This window comes from Pelodiscus sinensis, chromosome 4 (genome assembly GCF_049634645.1).
Source record: "Pelodiscus sinensis isolate JC-2024 chromosome 4, ASM4963464v1, whole genome shotgun sequence".
In the NCBI taxonomy this organism is placed as follows: Eukaryota; Metazoa; Chordata; order Testudines; family Trionychidae; genus Pelodiscus; species Pelodiscus sinensis.
This window is the reverse complement of record NC_134714.1, coordinates 97,110,872-97,132,074: the sequence shown is the minus strand read 5'-3', so window position 1 is coordinate 97,132,074 and position 21,203 is coordinate 97,110,872. Positions and strand designations below refer to the sequence as shown.

The 21,203-nt window shown below is 39.1% G+C and overlaps 1 protein-coding gene and 1 long non-coding RNA gene across 6 annotated transcripts in view; one reads left to right on the top strand and one right to left on the bottom strand.

The window, feature by feature from the left end:
* Positions 1–21,203, bottom strand: part of ELP4 (elongator acetyltransferase complex subunit 4) — a 345,800-nt gene that overhangs the window by 225,910 nt on the left and 98,687 nt on the right. For 4 of the 5 annotated variants that reach the window (XM_014576421.3, XM_075927788.1, XM_006128898.4 and 1 more), the window contains exons 6-7: positions 15,375–15,459; positions 4,220–4,408 (exon numbers count right to left, since the gene is read on the bottom strand). In XM_014576421.3, the coding sequence (XP_014431907.2) occupies positions 4,220–4,408; positions 15,375–15,459 (274 nt within the window). The remainder of the gene's footprint in view (positions 1–4,219; positions 4,409–15,374; positions 15,460–21,203) is intronic. The other variant, XM_075927789.1, reaches the window with a different exon arrangement.
* Positions 15,349–21,203, top strand: part of LOC142829183 (uncharacterized) — a 71,388-nt gene continuing 65,533 nt past the window's right edge. The window contains exon 1 of the long non-coding RNA XR_012903580.1: positions 15,349–15,465. This is a non-coding gene — a long non-coding RNA (uncharacterized LOC142829183). The remainder of the gene's footprint in view (positions 15,466–21,203) is intronic.

The window sequence follows — 21,203 nt, the reverse complement described above, 5'->3', positions numbered from 1 at the left end:
AATAAAATTAAACATAGAAAGTAAGCCAAAAATATGAGAGCAGCTAATCATCAACGTACAAGCCTGACAGAATGTTAAGAACTAAAAATAGAAAACTGACTGCTTGTATTACTGACATAATCTGCAGGAACAGACAGATACAGTAGAAAGTAATTACTGGAGCAAAATTCTGCCTACAGTGTCCTTGCAGGGTGTAAATGAAGGCAGATTTTACTCCACTATATGTAAACACAAAGTAAAATAAATGCCTAAAATGCTGATCCTGCAAGTCTATAGGTCTGAGGGTGCTTAGCAATCAACATGACACACCTCACTGACCAGTGATGATATCTCTCAAATTTACAAAAAAAACCAACACAATGTTTTGTCCTAGTTTTGGTACATTTTTAAGATGCCGAGAAACTGAAGTAGCCACTGGTTAAGCTGAGTTAGCAAAACTGAGTGTGTACTGACTGAATGAATGCACCTTAGGATCAACTCCCTGCATCTTACCAAGTATATGTTGCCACATCATCCTTCTCTTCCCTCTTCCAATACATATGGTGGCCAGGTGAAATGAAATCATGAAATCTTGTGGTGTATAACAATGATCCCAACTTCCCAGATATGTTGGGGTGGAGGAAAGGACTAGAACCTGATTTTTGTAAATGGGCTCCAGAGACATTTCTTTCATTTCTATTAGTCACCTTGTGCTGCCAAAATATTTCCAGGCACACTTTTCTGATTCCCTCCAACAAACTTTCCTAACTAAACTCCTCCCTCATACACCTAGCTTCAGAGTATACAGACCTACTTCATGCAATTAAGATTTAAAAATTTAACACCAGCTCTAAACCCCAATATCAGCTTTCAGTCCCACTAATCCACTGGCACTTCATAGTTCTTCCTATGCACCTCATCACTGTTTCATCCTTATATTTAATTTCAAATATCTCTGTGCACCCTCCTTTTCCAAATTTCTCTGAGCATTCCTTATTTCCTTTAAAATACCAACCTTTGCACTATAAAGGCCTTCATTACTTCTGTCCTCCCTCCTCCCTGATTTCAACTTATACATTTCTTCACCTCATTTTACTTCTTAAGGAGGAAGCTCCACAACACTTGGACAGAAGCAGTCTTTCAGAAGACTTTGGGGTCCTTGTCCTGTCAGCTCTAACTTCAAGAACTGTCTAAAGAATTACCAATTAGAACTGCTCACATGCCAGTTCTGATGTTCAATTTAGAGAGTGAGAGAGCAGAAAAAGGACAGTGCCAATCCTGATGGAGCCATAAATGGCAGGAGAAACAGCAGACACACACTAATCCATTCCCTTTCTGTCCCTTATGTTCACTAGAGAGGACTCAACTCTACTGACAGACTGGTGGAGACGCAGATTCATTCACAGACTCAGGGTGTCAAGTGATTGGCAAGCAATTCTCTCCTTACAGCAACATACAGTGAGTTTTATGGAGTGGTCTCTGGTAACAGCCTCAACATGCCTATAAACACACACATACATATGCTCATGCCAGCAAAATCATAGGATCAAAACTGAAGAAACGGTTTAAAAATGGCCATGCTGTCCCATTGTTTTCAATAGGACTGCGGCCATAGGCTGGCCATCGTTAAGATGGCTGCAATTACTCTACATCCTGTGTATCATTAGCAAATATGGACATTGCCTCCAGTCTTCTCAACAAATGAATGAATCCAAACGGCCATTAAAGAAGAATATACCACCAAATGCTATCGGGAGGCAGAAAAGAACACTGCAAAGAGTCGGTAAATATGGTATGAGGGTGACAGGGAAGGCAAGAGGATGAAAATGTGCTAGGGAATGGGAGAGAGTAAGCGGCACACATGAGATCATAGAAGGATGCAGGAAAGAGTTTGAGAGAACATGGGAATAACAAAGAGGAGAAAATATGTGGGGTAAGAGATGAAAACGTCAAACTCCTAGAACAATTTGAAACCACTGTGCTTGTTAGCTAAAATACAATTGGAATGGGAAGGTTTAAAAGGTTATTTAAAATGTTAAGGTATTAGATAGCATTCCAGCAGATGTGTTAGCTGGCAATTATATTTTGTCTGTGTCTAAAGCTGATAATATAATGTTATTAAAAAGGATTATAACATGATGGCAAAACAGATGGCTGTGTCTATACTTGTGGCTTCTTGCGCGAGTAATATGCAAATGAGGCTAAGCATGGAATATCGCTGAGCCTCATTTGCATACCTGATGAGTCACCATTTTTTTCAGAAGAAGCTCTTGCACAAGAAGGAGCGTCTACACTGCCCCTTCTTGCGCAAGAAAAACCCTCTTGCGCAATGCCGTTACACCTATTACTTTTCAGGAAGAACGGCAAGCCGCGAGTGTAGACATAGCCATGGCGTGGGAAAAGGACATTCCCAGCTCCTGCTCAGCAGAAAATGGCAGTGTATCTCTAAGGGCAGGTCTACAACATCGGGCAAAGTTGATCTAATTTACTCAATTCTTGCTACATGAATACTGTAGCTGGAGTTTACGTACCTTAGATTGAGTTACCATGGGGTAACCACTGGGGGGAAACTGATGGGAAAAATTCTCCCATCAACTTCCCTAAAATTCCTCATTTCAGTAGAGTATCAGAGTCAACAAGAAACCAACTGGCAGTCACTTTAGGAGTTCTCAATTAGAGGGGAGTGGAGAGGGAAGTGCTTTATGTATCTAAGACAGGTCTTCGTGCTATCAGAAGCCAAGAATTTATAGCAGAACAGAAAGCAGGCTTCTCCCTAGAAAGTATGTGGAAAATACCCTCATTGGGCTCTCACCTAAGGAAAATAGGCAAATGGTTTTTTTTGTGCTTAAGATGAACAGCTAGGGGTATGTCTACACTTGCACCCTAGTTCGAACTAGGGATACAAATGCAGGCATTTGAAACTGCAATGAGGAGTAATAGTTAATTCGAGGGAAGGGTTTTGGATCGGACTACCGCATCTATAGGCAGCAAGTTAAATCGGGCAACCGGCATTTTAAAATGGCAACTGGCCGTGAATATGCTAATCAAGCGCAGGATATTTAAATCCTGAGCTTAATTAGCAACTTCGGTATGCTTCATTTGCCTCCATAGTCCGAACTAGGGGGCAAGTGTAGACATATCCAGACAGATTAACTGACTTGCTTGAGAGGAGGGATGTAAATGACTAGTCAACTATCAGATATGAAAATGTTCCCCCACTCCTTGATGCCTCTATCAGAAAGAGGCAGGAGAGGAGGGGAGGGGAGAGGAAGAGGATGGGGTGCTTCAAAGCGGCAGCATTGCGTGGAGCCTGGGGTTTGTTGCATTGAAACACCACATGCAGCTGGGGAGTCCCCAGCTGGCCCCGGGCTGCATGCAGCATTTCAAAGTGGCAGCACTGTGTAAAGCCCGGAGTCAGCTGGGGACGCCACCGCTGACCACAGGCTCCATGCGGTGCTGCCCCTTTGAAATGCTGTGGGGAGCATGAGGCCAGCAGGAGACTTCTTGAGTCACCCGCTGGCCTCATGCTCCCCATAGCGCTTTTGCCAAATTGTATCGACTATTCAATTAGCCAATTAGTCTAAATTTAACATCCCTACTTGTGAACACATTGGAAATTTGCAGCAGAATAAAGGAGCAAACCCAGATCTCCCCGTTCTAGATTTAGAATCTTTTGGAAGTCAGAGGAAATGCAGAACTTTTCCTAGTAGAACTGGACCCTCTATCTCTATTACATTCTACCTATTCTATTTTATACATAGCAAAGTCATATGACAGCTATACCTGTATCTAAGCCAATATTATATTTAGGTGTTTCTAGATAATGCAGTGTACTGTTGCATCACAAAAACACAGAAGAAATATGATAAAACTATATTAAGTCCATTTTTAAAACATAAGATGCTGAGCTGAAGGATGCTTATTCAGAACATCTTAAATTGGTTTTATTCTCTTGGCTCACTCAAAAAGTTTATGAATGACTGTTATTTGCTAGTAATTTCTGAACTATAAATTCAGAATATAAATAATGTTGAAGAATTTACTGTATGTCAGAAAAAATATAATACATGAGGTAAAATTTCATCTAGAAATCAATCTGCTACTGATGCAAAACAACTGCAACAGGATGCAATTTAAAAGATCATTACTGACACTTCAATCCATTTTACTCATTAAATTTTTTGTGCACACCAAACCACACAAAACAAATTATAAAAAGAAGCAATCTGAATACTCCTACCTGGATAAGATGGGATGGCACTGTGATGATGCATGCTGATAAAGACATTCTGAGGAGACCACGGAGAACGTACAAAAATGTCGTAAGACTATGAATATATTCCGGATTATCAGTGCAACAAATGTCATCTCCCCACAACACTGAACCAAGGCTCTGAATTCCTATCCGCAGAATATTTTTTTGTTTTTTCTAGTGAAGATGAGAAAAAAAATACGACTAATTTGTATTTCTTATATTTAGAAGAAAAACAAGTCACATCAAATGGACAAATAATGTTTAAAACTTCTGTAATTGACAGCATGCATGTCCATAGTAACTCGATAGCTTGAAGTAAGCATATGATAGTGTAAGAGAGCCCATGGAGAGGAAAAATATAATAGGGCCAATTTTTGCCTCAATAGCACAGCATGCGAAGTTTGATTATCAAGTATGTATTTGGTAGAAGAAATGGAACTAAAAGGAAACTATTAATTTAATTTTTTTGAGAGTGACTAATTAAAGTGACGTAGTGGCTGTGTCAGTCCCAAGATATTAGAGACATAAGATGACTGAGGTAATATATTTCATTGGACCAACTTCAGTTGGTGAGAAAGACAAGCTTTCAGGTGACCTGAACAAGACCTCTGTTTAAGCTCAAAAACCTGTTAAAAGTGAGATAATGTTCTTATAAAACACCTTTTAAATATATATTATGATTGTGCTTGTTTCCTCCAATTTCTTTTAAAAAATTATTAGGGTATTTTCTTTTCCTCTCTACCTTCAGAAGGGTCTTTTGAGAGCACCAGACATCAATAACCAAACACTTTCAAGTTCTCCTTTCTTTTGTCCTCTTCTTTCCTTGTGTACATATTTGTCCTCTGTTTGCTATCTGTTCACTTTCAGCTCTACTGCTGCTGTTTCGATGACTAGAAAAGCTGGTATATTGGCTAGGTGGGGTTTTTTCATCTGTATGAAGTCAGAAAGTTGTTCCAGTTTCTTTGCAACTGAGTGAGACTTTGCAACTACCATCGACAACTTCATCCCCTCCAGATGAGACTACTGCAATGAGCTTTATACTGACCTATGTTTAAAAATCTATCAAGAAATAGTAGCTGGTGAAGAATTTGGCAGCTCGTTTGTTGTAGGATACATCTTTCTAATAGCACCTGGCACCATTGTTTTGGGATCTGCACTGGCTACTTACAAGGTACTTGGTAGAATTTAAGGTGTTGGTTTTGAACCTATAAAGCCCTAAAATACCTAGGACCCACCTACCTGAAAGACCATCCCTCTTCCTCTGTCATACTACAGGTTGTACCTCCATTAACCAGGACTTTCTGGTCCGGCAATATCCGTGGTTTGGCAGGACCACAGAGCCTACATATAGGGAGGTCTGGCCATGAGGGAGTCCTGTGTTGGCAGGGATGGAGTGTGGCGCAGCGGGGAACTCTGGCCCCTGCCGCGAGGTCTGGCCCCTGCGACAGCCAGGGAGCTCCAGCCCCCACTGCGGCCAGGGAGCTCTGATCCCAGCAGCAGCAGAGCCAGCTGCAACTAGAGAGCTCTGCCTGGAGGCTCACAACTGGCCAGGCATCAGTGGGGCTGGGCTGGAGCCCTAGCTAGGGAGCAGCAATTCAGCACAGGCCATGAAGGGAGGGACCTCTCTTGGTCCAATCCAGCAAATCCCCTCATTCAGGACGGGTCAGGTCCTGAGGGTGCCAGAACAGGGAGGTTCAACCTGTACCACATTAGCAGTCAACAGGGATGCCTGAATTATAGCCCCTTGTTTAAAAGAAAGAGCAATTGTCAGGGCAACTGATGATCACTTACTTTAGAAATTTACAGCATTCTCAGTCTGAAAAATGTCCATTTTATTGACCACTGGGGAATGCTACAAAGCACATGTATTTTCCATAGACAAAAGAGATGGGGGAGGACTCTGGTTAAAGAACAAAAAGATCAAATATATGTTTTAGCTTCCCTTAATATTCATATTAACAACTGGATGAAGGGGGGGGGTCTCTTGGGGTAATTTATTTGCATAATTTTATTTTTCAAATGTTTCAAGGAGCCACTATGGCAATGGAGAGGCACTATTTTTACGGAATAAATGTATATATTGAAAACATTAAAAAGTAAATATTGATGGTACATACCCTTTTGCTGGAGGGAATGTGGCTCATTCACCAAAAGTTAAATTAACTATATGAAACAATGTTGTCAAATGCAAAAAGTACGAATAAAGATGCATTATTTTCTTACCAGACATAAGGAATTAATAGCTTCTTCCTATAGGAAGCAGTAAGCTCTAGAACTGATGGACTCCTCAGAATAGATAAGATTGGTGCTTTGATTTTCAGGGTATGTCTACACTGCACGCTTATTTTGAAATAAGCTATTTTGGAAGAAAAACTCTGAATGAAGGAGAGTCCATATATAGTGGATTATTTAAATCGCCGCTTCACTTTCCTATGTCTGGTAGCCTAATCTACATTCCTCTGGCGACAGAGGCATGTAGTCTAGACGTACCCCTAGACATTGCCTGGGAGGACAGCAGCACCATGGACAGCTCTGAGTGCGAGTTCAACTTTAGACCTGGTTCAGATTCAGGTCCAGAGGCCAAAGACAAGCTACAGATTTTTACAGAACCCAGGACAGGGTGCATTGAGAGCTAGGCCTCCAATCCTGAGAGATGGAACTGGACAGAGCAGTGTCTTGGGGAAGTAGCTGAGGGAGCAAGTAACAGCAGGCACTAGAGACTCTTAGCAGGCAACTGCTACTTACAGGGTCCTTGGGAATGGGCGGGCCTGGGTCCCCCTCAACTCCCAGCAGCCACAGCAAGGGGGTAAGATGATGCCTGGTTCCAGGCAATGGACCTGAAATCCTTCGGGGACATTTCTACTCCTGGAGAACAGCCAGGCCAAAAATTGCAGACACAACCTCGGCCACAAAGGGAGCACACGGGAGAATCTCTCTCTTTCACACTCACACTCTCTCTCTTTGCAGCTTCCAGCACCACCCCTTCCACCTGAGGTCAAAATTCATGAAGAGGCCCCACTGCGAAAATTATTGTCCACCCCTGATCTAAGTGTTGGAATTCTAAATAATTTTGGCCAGAATGGTAAGAGTTGAGAATCTACTCAAAGAGAATGATAGGGATAAACAATTTTCTAGAAAATTCCCTTTTTTTGTAATATTTAAGCAATTCACAAACTATGGATCAATTACAAAATTAGATTTGTCCAGTTTTTCTCAACAGTCAGCAGCAAAAATAAATGGTGTTCAAAGTATAACAATAAAGTAAATAACACACAGGTAATCAATAGAAATAGGATTTGCTCTGACCTTTTGCAATTAAGAAAAAAATTGCCTTTTTTGGTCAAAGAAAAAAAAAGAGCAGCTTATAAATATGTTTACAAAACTGATTCAGAAAGTTAGCTAATCAACTGCTCTAAAGATGAACAAGTCTGTATAGGACAACACTTAATTTCTCTTTGTAGGATGGGCATGAGAACTTCACACTCCAAAATAATGATACATTAATACCAAAAATGCTAAAAGTTCCTTTGCTTGTTTAGTTGAGGACAAAGTATATTTTCTGTGTTACATAATTTTTACGAGGATGGTTGATATTATGACAGACTTCACTTGATTCTTTTAACTATGAGGCAAACAGCAGACTAAAGTTCTGAACCTGCAAACTTGTGCCATAGAACAGAACTGATAATTTAAAATACATTACACAATGTTAGAAATTGTATAAACAAATTATTTTATATTAAATGAATTAACTTAACTCTTTTTCTACAGTACTATTGCTTTAGCAGCTAGACACTGCAGATATAGAAAATTAACCACAAAACAAGAACACTAAAGCAGTCACTCAAAAGCTATGGAAAACAAACCTTTGACCTGCATCTTTCAAGTTAATTGAGAAAGTCCTATGACTAAATATGAAAGACCAAATTAAAACAGTAAAGTAAGTACAACTCCCAATGACCTGAAAGTATTAACTTACAGATTGTTCAAATTTAATTCCAAACAGTAAGTCATTACCAGCCCATTTTAATTATTTCACAAGGATATGGTAAAAAGAAATATTGTAAGATTCCAGGTTATTTAAGGCTTTAAGAGAGGGCATTTGATTGTAAATAGCTCAGACTGGCCTGAACCACTTAGGAGACCAGTGATGGTTCTGGGTGAACTTAAAGATACCCAAGTAAAGCTCATTCCAGCAGTGGAACCAAGAAGTAACATGTATCAACTGTTGTCAGGTTCATGCTAGAGAGGAACTGTTGCAGTCTTCTGGACAGCAACAGATGGTGAAAGACTCTATGAGTCACTAATGCTAACAGAGCATCAGGGCCCACAGGCTCTGGACCATTTGGGCAAAAGTCTGTAAAATCATTGATTAACATTTAATTCAACACACTGATGACAACATAGACCAAAATGTATGAAGGCCCCATGTGACTTACAGGCTTAATTTACAGAGTTGTACTTTTGTTTAGTTTAATGTTTAACTGTAAATAGAGGAGTTTCAGGCTACAGCCTTCACTATTGTCTTGCTTTGAAAAGAAGAGCAAAAATGGAAGTTACTTACCTGCAACGGGAGATTCTTTGAGATGTGAGGTCCATATCTGTGTACTACACATAGGTATGCACTATAAGCCTGAGTCTGAATATTTTTAGTAAGTATTGCTTCACACATGCTTAGTAGAACTCCTCAATCTGAATAGTGGGCATAAAGGACAGTGAAACCAATGCCACTCCAGTTCCTATTTTAACTATGAATCTGGAGATGACTCATAGCAGTGGGAATAGAAGAACAGTAGAGGAATGTAGAAATGGATCAGATTTTGAAGAACCTATAAACACAGGAAAGTAATTTCTTCTCTGAATGAGGATTCCTATGTGTATTCCACATGTGGGAGATTAGTAAGTAGTAGTCAAACAAACAAGAGGGGATGCCAGGATGCAGATGTTATGGCCATCTGAAAACTAATGTTTCTATGGCTGTCTCTCTAGAAAACTGAAACAAGGATCTAATGCATCCGAGGGTGCTGAGAGAGTTGGCTGATGTGATTGCAGAGCCATCGGACATTATCTTTGAAAACTAATGGCACTCACGGGAGGTCCCAGATGATTAGAAAAAGGCAAATGTAGTGCCCATCTTTAAAAAAAAGGGAAGAAGGAGAATCTGGGGAACTACAGATTGGTTAGTCTCAACTCAGCCCCTGGAAAAATCATGGAAGAGATCCTCTAGGAATCTCTTTTGATGTACTTGGAAAAGGAAAGTGATCAGGTACAATCAACAAGGGCAAGTCATGCCTGACCAACCTGATTGCCTTCTATGATGAGGAAACTGGCTGTGTGGGTATAGGGAAGGCAGTGGACCTGATATACCTGGACTTTAGCAAAGCTTTTGATACTGCCTCCCACAGCATTTTTGTCTGCAAGTTAAAGAAGTATGGATTGGATAAATGTACTGTAAGGTGGATAGATGGCTGGCTAGATCACTGGGCTCAACAGGTAGCAATCAACGGCTTAATGTCTGGTTGACAGCTGGTATCAAGCGGAGTGCCCCAACAGTTGATTCTGGGGCTGGGGTTTTTTTCAGCATCTTTATTAAAGAGCTGGATGAGGTGATGGGTTCCACTTCAGCAAGTTGGCAAATGACACTAAGTTAGGGGGAAAGGTAGATAGACTGGAGGGTAGGAATAGGGTCCTAAGAAACCTAGACAAATTGGAGTAATGGGAAAAAGGAAATCTGATGAAGTTCAACAAAGACAAGTACAGAGTCCTGCACTTGGGATGGAAGAATCCCCAAAACTGCTATAAGCTGGGGACCAACTGGCTAAGCAGAAGTTCAGCAGAAAAATATCAGTGGATTACAATGGGTGAGAATCTGGATATGAGTCAACAGTGTGCCCTTGTAGCCAAGAAGGCTAACAGTGTATTGGGGTGTATTGGTAGGAGCATTGTCAGCAGACCTATAGAAGCAATTATTCCCTTTATTTGGCACTGGTGAGGTGAAATCTAGAGTACTACAGAAAGGATATGGAAGAAAGTCCAGTGGAGGGCAACAAAAATGATGAGGGGGATGAAGCACATGACTTATGAGGAGAAGCTGAGGGATTTGGGCTTACTTTGTCTACAGAAGAGAAGAATAGATAGCTCCTTCAACTACCGCAAGAGGATGGAAAGAAGCTGTTCTTCAGTGGTAACACATGACAGAACAAGGAGCAATGATCTCAAGCTGTAGGGGAGGGAGGGCTAGGTATAAGGAAAAACTATTTCACTAGGAGGGTGGTGAAGCACTGGAATGGGTTACCTAGTGAGGTGGTGGAATCTCCATCCCTCATGATTTTAAATTCCCAGCTTGACAAAGTCTTGGCTGGGATAATTTAAAAGCTTCAGAGGGGTAGACGAGTTAGTCTGTAACAGGAAAAACAAGAAATAGTCTAGTAGCACTTTAAAGATTAATAGGGATTGGTCCTGCTTTTAGCAGGGGGTTGGACTAAATGACCTTCTGAGGTCTCTTCTAACCTTATGATTCTACAAAAATATATCATTTGTATGACAGGATCCCCCCATGCTTTAGAAAATGGACTTGTGGACACAGATATGCCTACCTCAAAGATGCTTTGGACAAATTACTTCATGTAACCTATCAATCTTAATGTAATAATCCACTGGATCTGTATATCTTATTTTGGTATATGTATCATTCTTGTATGTACAGTAAACTTCTGATAATACAGCACCTTTAGGATCCAGGGGATGCTGGATTATCAGATATGCTGGACTATCGGAAAGGGGGGCTATGAGAGGTCTGGGGTGGGGTGGATGCCACCCCAGACCCTTCATAGCCCCCCTTCCGATAGTCCGGCTCTGCCCCAGGCGTCCTCGATTCAGCCGCTGCCTTTCATTCTCTCACTTCTTTATGAGAACCCAATTCTGTAGCAACTATGCACAGTGGTTTACCCAACTCTTATTGAGAGCAATCCTGTCCCTTAGAGGAAGATGTGGATGGAAATTTGTTCTAATGCCTATGTTCATGTACTCTCTTCTTGTTAGAGGGTTTCTTAGGCCTAAGAGTTTTTGTCTCCCCTTCTGAGCTCATGCTTGAATAGTTGCTACTTACTATCTAAGGTCGATGTTCCAAGAGGGGTGTGATGGGTCCCCTTTATTTAATTATGAATGGTATCTCATAGCCTGCTCCATGAACTGCTTCTGAAGATGGAACTTTCATTCCTAAAGAGTTTGGGGATGGAAGGAACAGCCAAAGTTGCATTTTGTGGCAATGGGAGATTTCCCAAGGCAAGAGAGGTAGCAATAGTGATTGCTGCTAATAGAGAAGGAACAGGAATAGGAGAAACAATTTCTGAACCCAGGAACTCTTGGAATAATCTCTTTTTGGAGGCAGAAGATTCTCCCAAGCAGAAAGTACTTAAAACTAACTCTGGTAACCATAAAAACAATAAAACACTAAAATATTAAGTTATGAAACTATTTACAAATTGTATCCACAGTTTTACAGAAAAGGAAGACTGAAGTTCACATGGATTCTGACTCGAGACATACAGTGGTAAGAAGGTGAAGAGGTGATGGTCTGTGTTGTCACTGGTGCATAAGGAGTTCTATGCATGTGGAGCCCAATGGACACTGCTTACTAAAACTTTCTATATTCAGGTGCATGGTGTGTATGCATGTCCACATCAGGTCTACAAATGTGGACTACCACTAGAAACAGCAGCTAGTTTTGTTTTGGGGGCCATACACATCAGGGAACAACTTGGTTTAATCTCCCAGCTGCGACCCTTACTGAACAAACATGACTTGGCCACAGTGATCCATACTCTTGTTACATCCCAACTGGATTACTGTAATGCACTTTGGCTGTGTCTAGACTGGCAAGTTTTTCCGCAGAAGCAGCTGCTTATGCGGAAAAACTTGCCAGCTGTCTACACTGGCCGCTTGAATTTCCGCAAGAACACTGACGATCTCATGTAAGAAATCAGTGCTTCTTGCGGAAATACTATGTTGCTCCCGTTCGGGCAAAAGTCCTTTTGTGGAAAAGCTTTTGCGCAAAAGGGCCAGTGTAGACAGCTCAGATTTGTTCTGCGCAAAAAAGCCCCGATCGTGAATATGGCGATCGGGGCTTTTTTGCGCAAAAGCGCGTCTAGATTGGCACGGACGCTTTTCCGCAAAAAGTGCTATTACGGAAAAGCGTCCGTGCCAATCTAGACGCTCTTTTCCGCAAATGCTTTTAATGGAAAATTTTTCCGTTAAAAGCATTTGCAGAAAATCATGCCAGTCTAGATGTAGCCTTTATGTAGGGCTGCCTCTAAAGAGCCTTCAGAAACTTCAACTGGTCCAGAATGCGGCTGCTCAAGTTTTAACCAACACTAGTTATATGGAGCACATTTTGCCAGTGCTTCGGCAGCTGCACTGGCTTCCAGTATGTTTCCGGGCACAATTCAAGGTTTTAGTTGTGACCTATAAAGCCTTAAATAAGTTGTGTCCAGGGTATCTGAAGGACCGTCTTCTCCCATATGAACCTGCCCGGGGATTGAGGTCAGCTGGGGAGGCATTGCTTCGTGTTCCCCCACTTGTGGAGATAAGATTAACATCTACGAGGAACAGGGCATTCTCAGCTTTTGCTCCCAGGCTGTGGAATTCTCTTCCTGGGATATTTGCATGGCACCAACGCTAGCGTTGTTCTGGCGTCAGGGTAAAGCCACCCTTTTTACTCATACTTTTATTAATGTTTGAGTCTGTATGTGTGTGTTCCTCCTCTCTCTATGTTTTTAGTTGGTTATGTCCTTCTGAGGTCTCATATTTTAAAATTCTCACATATTAAGTTTTTATATATATTTGTATTTTTTTTGTTTGTTCTTGTAAGCCACCTTGAATATTCTAAATAGAAAGGTGGGGTAAAAATATTTAAATAAATAAATAAACAAAAATAAATAAACATAAATAAACTTGCAAAGACGCTGGAATTTGGCCACCTCAGCATGAGGTCCACAGAAAATCAGAGCCCCCTATGCATGTCCTTGTGTGCTTTCCTACAGCTTCTAGGCTTCTACCAATGACAGAGAGAGGATTCTTCCAGGTGTGTGGGGTGGAGGAGGGGGACACTAGTCAGATACAATACAATTGTTTGTTTTTTTGTTGTTTTTGTTTTTTGGAGGGAAGGGAAGTAGGGAAGATGTAGCCCTGCCCCTGGTCCACCCTCATTTCTATTTGGCATAGAGAAAGCCCTTCTCAGGGCTCACTGAAGGGAAAGGAGTGCAATACCACAGAGTCACTTGAATTATCATAGAAGGTGGAGAGCAATAGCTTGTAGATCCAAAGTGTGATCAGGGTTTCATTTTATTTCAATTTTGAAAGTACTTGTATTATTGTTGCATTACACAGAGATCCTAAACATGCAAAATATGCTGTATGAAGAAAGGATGAACAGGGAAAAGATTATTCTACAAAAAGATTGTTTCAGCTGCAGCAATTCATTTTTATTTTTAAGCTCTCTATATTTTCTCTAAAACAGAAATTAACATGTAGATTTCTAAATTAAACTAACTAGCTTAAAAAGAATACACTTCAAACACTTAAAAGGTACATATTGCTCATCTCAGAAATGATAAGGTGCTTTAATTTTAAAATAGCTTTTAGCAAACATAAATTCTGAATTTATCTACATGGATTTTTTTTGGTTTTGATTTTATTAATAGTAACAAAATATTTTAAATAGTGCATATTATGCATATTGATTAAAGCAAGGTTAGCTGATGATTTATTCTTTGTTTTTTTGCAAAAAAAAGCTATACAAATTATGGACTTCATCATTTTGTATTAAAATATAATTGTTTCTCAGGAATATAAAAAGGTTACATTTTTTAGCAAAAAAAACCCTACAATTTTTTGTCTTTTCCAGTAGCAGATTATTTGCTAACTGAAGGTTCCCAGGGTGTTCATGTCACTTTGGGGTTGTTGCTTTTTGCATTCTGTAAGATTTCCTGCTTCCAGAGGACCTGTCATCTTTTCGGAGGAGCAGTTCTGCATACTGTACTGTGGGAACTGTTATGACATGCCTGTTGCCATGGTTACCATAGCAAGTGAGGAGAGGTGCCTGTCAGAGACCAATTTACTTCTCCAGACGGGCACTGCCACCAAAGGGAAAACATACTTCCCAATAAATCTCAGCAGAAACTGAAAACTGCAAAAATACGCTAAAGTATTCCATATAGATAACATTCCTAAAAACCAATCCTGAATAGAAAAACAGCTGAACAAAATCTAAGGCTGTCTTCCTTTATAAATAGTTTATAAAGTACATTATATTTTTTGACATTTTCCAAAACCAATAATAGATAACTTCTACTTTAATAAAGTTTGTATTGTATAACAGCAATGAAGATAATATAATTATCTATCAATTAAGCATCAGCACACATGATTGATTATTTTATGTAGATGAACTCCAAAGAAGCTGTCTTCTTGATTGACTAAGACAAAGAAAGTTGTCAGTTGAATATTGGTTAAACTAGAAAAAAGTTTTCCTCTGAAATTATTGTCTTTAAAAATTATTCTGAAAGATTTATCCTGTGATTTATGATTATTTACAGAGATGCCTGAAGGTAAGGTGTTCTGAGAGACATGAATAGTTAATCTAAGTTAAAATGGAATTTAAATGGCTCTTGTGTTTCAATTCTTGTTATTTAAAGATGCATGCCATTTAATTTACCAACAAATCCCAAACCTCACAGCATGGAATACACTTCCAATTCTCAATAGTTTTGTGAATTATTCCTGAACTCCATATTGTGAAAACAGCTATCTGAAAAATCTACAGGGGAAAATACACTTTGCTTAGTTTCATTATATTTAGCAACTTATTTTAGTAGCTACTACCATAGTATATCTTTTGTAATTACTGGTTTAAAATTAATTTGCACAGTCTACCCGTATCCACTGAGAACTGAGTAAAACTCCAAATGCACATTAACATATGAACTATGCGCTGTATTTACTTTACTTGTTTACTTCAGCAATGCTTAGAAACAGCTTGTTCGTGGTTAATTATTCCAAGACCTTTCATGTGTAACCCTAGAGAGAATTTTGAAAACAACATTAGTTACATGATTATAGAAGACACTGAAGTGCTCAGTACCTGGGGATAGGATCCATCAAACCCTTCCTGGCATATGATCCTCTGGATAGATTGAAGCAGCCTGGTGTAACCGCAGGTCATATTACTGTTGGTGAGAAGATAATTTAATAAACATTTTGATACTTTTTTATGAATCTATATTAGTCTTACAAAAAAGTAAACAAAAATTAAACAGATCCAGATTTTGAACCTGAAAATGGTAAAACAACAATAGCAACAAAAACTAAGCAGATGCAATTATTCCTCTCTGAATAAACTAGATGTTAATAAAGTATTTCTAGAAAGCCAGTTGTGATTGTTTTAAGTGCCCTGATGACATATGAAAGGTAAAATCTGCAGAGATTAAGATGACAATGTCATGCTCGTTTACCTCCTAGAAAATTAATGATTTAATAAGCAATTTAAAATATGAAATCACCATAGCATTTCAGAAGTAATCTCATATAATTAACAGTTAGTTAATGAACTGCTATTCCAAGTACACCTGATCAATATCCTGATCACCTGAGCTCATCTTCTACCATTTTAATTTTCATACATACCACAATCATAATAAAAATAATGATTAACCCCTCTCAATTTAAATAGATTAAAAAGTAATTTCTGTGTAGTTTTATTTTCCTTGTATTATTTTTATACCATGTCCATGCTTAAAAATATATAGCAGTCTAGTATAATATAGTTTTATCATATATTCTTAAGAATATAACAATTCTTCTCCATTTACCACACAGGGGAGTTGTGAGGATTAATTTGTAAATTACTTGGAAGATACAGGGTAAAACTTTCACAAGAGCCTAATTCCCATTTTTAAAGTGAGCATAAGAGTAAGTCTTCACAGATTGTGGCCTAACTTTATGCACTCTGATTAGTTCTAATTTAATTTAAATTTAATGAAGTCAACAGAACTACTCCTCATTGTGCATAAAGTTAAACATGTGCCTTTACAGCTTTAGGAACTTAAATGCTATTGACTTTCAATGATCATGTTCTATATTAATTTTAACATTTGTTTAGCTTGACAGCATTGGGCTACTTCTATGGTTTAGTAAAGGTTAACAATATTTTAATGCTAAATGTATTTCACAATATATATAAATATATATCTGAATAGAAATTTAACTAACTAAATTTGACTTCAAGCTGTGTATACATATTTAAGGAAGGAAAATAAACTGTGTGCGCACGTGTGAGGAGCATATAAAACACACTTGAAGCAAACATATGCTTAGTTCTTTAAACAAACAAAACACTGTTTCAAGCTAGCACTGCACATACATTATTATATATAGTTCTTATAGCAGATTCATAGTAATGTCCTCTGTAACTCCATTTAAAAAAAAAGTACTTTATAATATTCTCATATATAATTAGATGGTAAGAGTTTCTCGCCTGGGTCAATATTAGATTTCAGTTTTTGGCTGTTTTTATCAACCCTTTTCATAGTCCCCAATTATTCAAATATTATCAATTGAGTTACTCTATGTTTCAACAGATACTTCAATATTGCATATGAAATGCACAACTGTAAATAACTTCAGCAGTATGCTGTCTATATAAGGAATATCTAAAGGCCACCTACCATCTTATGCAGAAGTTTCAGTCTCAACCAAAATAGAACAATTACAGACAGTTAAATTTTGTGGATAAACTCCAGTCAGCCATTCCCTAGCATCAGTTCTATTCATAGCCTGAAAGACATCACTACCTATTCATGACACCATTATCTACTCAATGAAGGTATCCTGTTCCTTTTGCCATCATGATTTGATATTTTCAATGTGTATGAGAAAACAATGAATTGGGAGCTTTCAATAAAACTTATGGAAAATGAATGTAATTTCTTTCTATTGTCAACACTACATGTAACCACTTTCTTTACTCATAAGTGGTGCATTGCTGCATTAAAAAAATTAAAAATATTATTAATTGCTCAATTACTGCTCTGAAATGAAAAGCTTCACAGAAGAGTAAAAATATGAGAAACAAAGCTAAATAGTCTACATATTAACTAATTTTTGAATGTTAACAGTTTCTTTTGCTTGTGTAAAATATAGTTTGTCTGATGTTAAACTAGCCCACTATACTACAGACATGAAAAATACTGATTAAATGCTGTTACTCCATAACAAAATACATGATCATTCTGGCAATGGTTAGCATCTTATTTTAAAGCCACAAACATGATATATTTTATTTCGAAATTGTCTTTTTTTAGCTTTGTTACTAAACTCTGTTTAATTATGATAATGGGTTTAAACAGTTCATTCTTATCCTTTTTTGTTTAGCCATCTAGTAACTGATAAAACAGGGAGTTGGCAAGAAGGTATCCTGGTTACAACGAAGTCTCTGACTTCCTATTGATAGTTTCTAAGCATTTAACAAAGGTTAAGTTAACAATGGTATGAAAAATAGGCTTATTATCTGTAAGTAGACTCCATTAGGAAAGACAGTTTAAGCTGTTTTAGCCAAATGTATCTGGAAAATTGTGCTGTACATAAATTTAAGTCTATCTACCTTTTTTTCCCTGAGGACATACATTCTGAAGACAGCAAATTCAAGAAAATGTAATGCTGCAGCTTACATTTTCTGTTTGCCCTAATTACCAAAATATATTTTATATCTTTTCAAAGCAAAACAATATGCTAGTAGCTTTAACTGGACACACAATACTAAAGAAGTGTGTTACCTGAATTAACAATACAGATAACAGATTCATCAACCATTTTGTTTTAATTCCTTTTTATTAAACCATAAAAAATGGAGTTTGAAACATCCCACATCTTATGATCCTACATGCACATGGTAGAAATGAACACAGTAGGACCTCATGAGAAGCTGCAGGTTGATGATATGCTCAGAGAATGTATGTGAACATAGCTAACAGACAGGTTTCGAGCGAACAATTAAGTGCTGAGGAGGACATACTTTCTTTTTGGTGACTGAATAAGGAATGACTTCTCTCAAAGATGTCTTAATGTTTCTTTGCCCCAGACACCACGGGAATACTAAGAATGCAATTGAATAATAAGAATGCAATTTTATAAACCTACAACTTCAGTAATTATCACATCTGAGAATTACCCAGGAATAACTCATCCGAAGCAGGTAACCCTTCTTTTAAAATCCATGCCAGCTGGTAGAGAGTGCCACCAGCCTCTCCCATTACTTTGTTTCACTTGGTGGACGGCTGCTGCAAGCTCCCCAAACAATTAACCTGGTCCTAGTATCCTTTCTTGGATCCCAACAACTCCCCATGGTATGCAGATTGAAGAAGTTGTTGTCCCTTTGTGGTAGCAGACGTTAGAAGTCCTGACTGCATTCACACCTTCTTTAGATTCCTACTCTTCTTACAATTCTGACTTATCAGGGAACATAACCCTTTATTGAATGAATATTTACATTGGGCACCTGCCAAGTTGTAAAAAAAAAAAAAAAAACCCTGTCTTTTAAAACCTAGCCTACCCATGGATCTTTAGATTCTTGAGAGGAATATAAAATCCCCCACATAGACCTAAAACCCCAGTTCTATTCTAATCCCCAAGGTGAGGAGAGAGGAAGCTTGGTGCAGAATGGCACCTCTGTTCAGGGGCTAGAGCTTATAAGCCTGTGGTTCTCAACTGGTGGTCCATGGTGACTTTTTCGGTGGTCCACAGGAACACTGTCCAAATTCACATGGTGTGGGCAGGCACCAAAACTCTGTTAGTAAGAAATAAATTTCAAACCAAAATGTTTGTCGTCTGCTCTTTTTTATCACATCTCAAAAAGGTGGTGGTCCACGAAAATTTTTTGATTGGCCTGGTGGCCCGTGGACTGAAACGAGTTGAAAACCACTGTTATAAGCCTTCCCCTTAAGCACCCAAAGGCAAATAGCACATGTTGTACTCTTCTGTCCAACTAATAAGCCACAGGGATCTGAAGTTCCCATGGGGAAGGGTTGTGAGTATAATCTTTAAAGGGGCAAAAGGTTTTCTTTCCCCTGCTGACCCAGACAAATCGTCCCCACATCTGAGCTATGTGAGGAGGGATACAGAGCCTGCAGCACAGGGCAGCAGCCAGCTCTCCGAGAGCAGAACCGGCAGCTGGGAGCGACCTATAAGCACATACCAGCCCCAGGCTGCCACCCCCACTCCTGGGGAGCTGGCTGTGCTGCGGGCCCTGCAGCATGTAACCACTAAGATTACAGCATGGGGCAACAGCTGGTTTCCCAAGGGCAGGACCGGCAGCCGGAGCCAGTGCACACCTGGAACCGGCACACACCAGGAACCAGCTTATGCTCTCCAGCTCCCAACTGTCAGCCCTATTCCTGGGGAGCTTGCTGCTGCCCCACACTGTGGGAGCAGGGCCAGGAGCCAACATAACCATAATGGAAACAGATAAGCTGATGCTGATCAGTTAACCATTTTAACATTTTTATACTCTTACATCCCTATTTCCTATTTAACATATAAAATTCTACACATTTTCTCATATTTACGGCATTCCCCCATTAATAGGGCTCTTTTCTATGGCATACCAATCGCGAAGCAAGGCACAAGATCACTTTGACCCTACAGGTTCTCTGGTCTGGCACGATTTTAATTAGCTGATTTGTCAACTTATCATAGGTATAAGCCAAGTTTTCCTTGAGGCCATAAAGTTTGTTTATAGTCACCAGTGCCCACTCTCAGCATTCCATGCTGTTATTTAGCTCTAATTTATCCCTAAAAAGATCAGGAAGCAGTGAAAGTGCTGATAACGCTACTAAGCGTAAGCAAGATTTTGATGTTTTATCTACTTATTTCTTTGTGCCAATACAGTAAAATTGTGTAACAACATTAACATTTTGTTATGAAGAGAGCTGAGAAGCCTTGGTTGGGCATAAGTTTACATGGGCGTATCAGTACAGTCATCCTTTATGAAGCAGTATTGCAAGTGTTGTTCCACTTATTTGCCTCAGTGAAATAAAAATGAAGAGACCTACTCATTACAATATTGACCTTCCATGGCTTGGTAAATTCTCTGGTTCGGCACCTGTCAGGTCCTGAGAGGGCTGGACCAGAGTGGATCAACCTGTATTAACAGGACATCACTTAGTCATCACAGTTTTCTTACAAATATATTCTGCTCTGAAGCATTCAGGATGAACTCTTGCAAATAAAAGTCAGTCAAACATTCTTCTCTTGAGTAACATTAACACAGCTACATCTCTATTACTATTCTTCTTTTGAGTAACATTAACTTCAGTTGGAGTGAGGGGTGAAAGAAAGGCAGAAAGAAACAATCAGGAAGTGAATATACCTGGAAAAACCGAAGCAATGTAGTAACATTATCCATAACAAAAGCTGACACTTCAATTTTTTTAAGCAGCATCTAGTAATGAAACACAAGGTTACAGTACAACGTACACCAACTGGTTTAGACCAGCAGTTCTCAAACTGTGAAGGGGTGCCTCCCAAAGGAGACATTGAAATGTGTAAAGGGAAACATGACCTCTATATGCAGCTTCCTACTCTGGTCACAATGGAAGTGGAGGAGGCTCAGCACTTTGCTGTGTCCCTAGTGTATACTGTGGATGAAATGTGGCCTATGTTGAAGTCAATGGTAAAATTCCCACGGACTTCAATGGAGCCAAGATTTACCCCTCTATATTTAGTAGTTCAGTAACTATGCACATACTGTGTATTTTATGGCTAAATTAAAGAAAATGTCAGGATCTTTTAAATTTGTTTGTGGGCTCCTTTACACATTTCTAACTTTATTGCACATGCAGAATACACAGAAAATGATCTTATATTGTCAAACTGGCATTTGGGACTAGTCTGCATCATTTTTGCCTAATCTGAGATG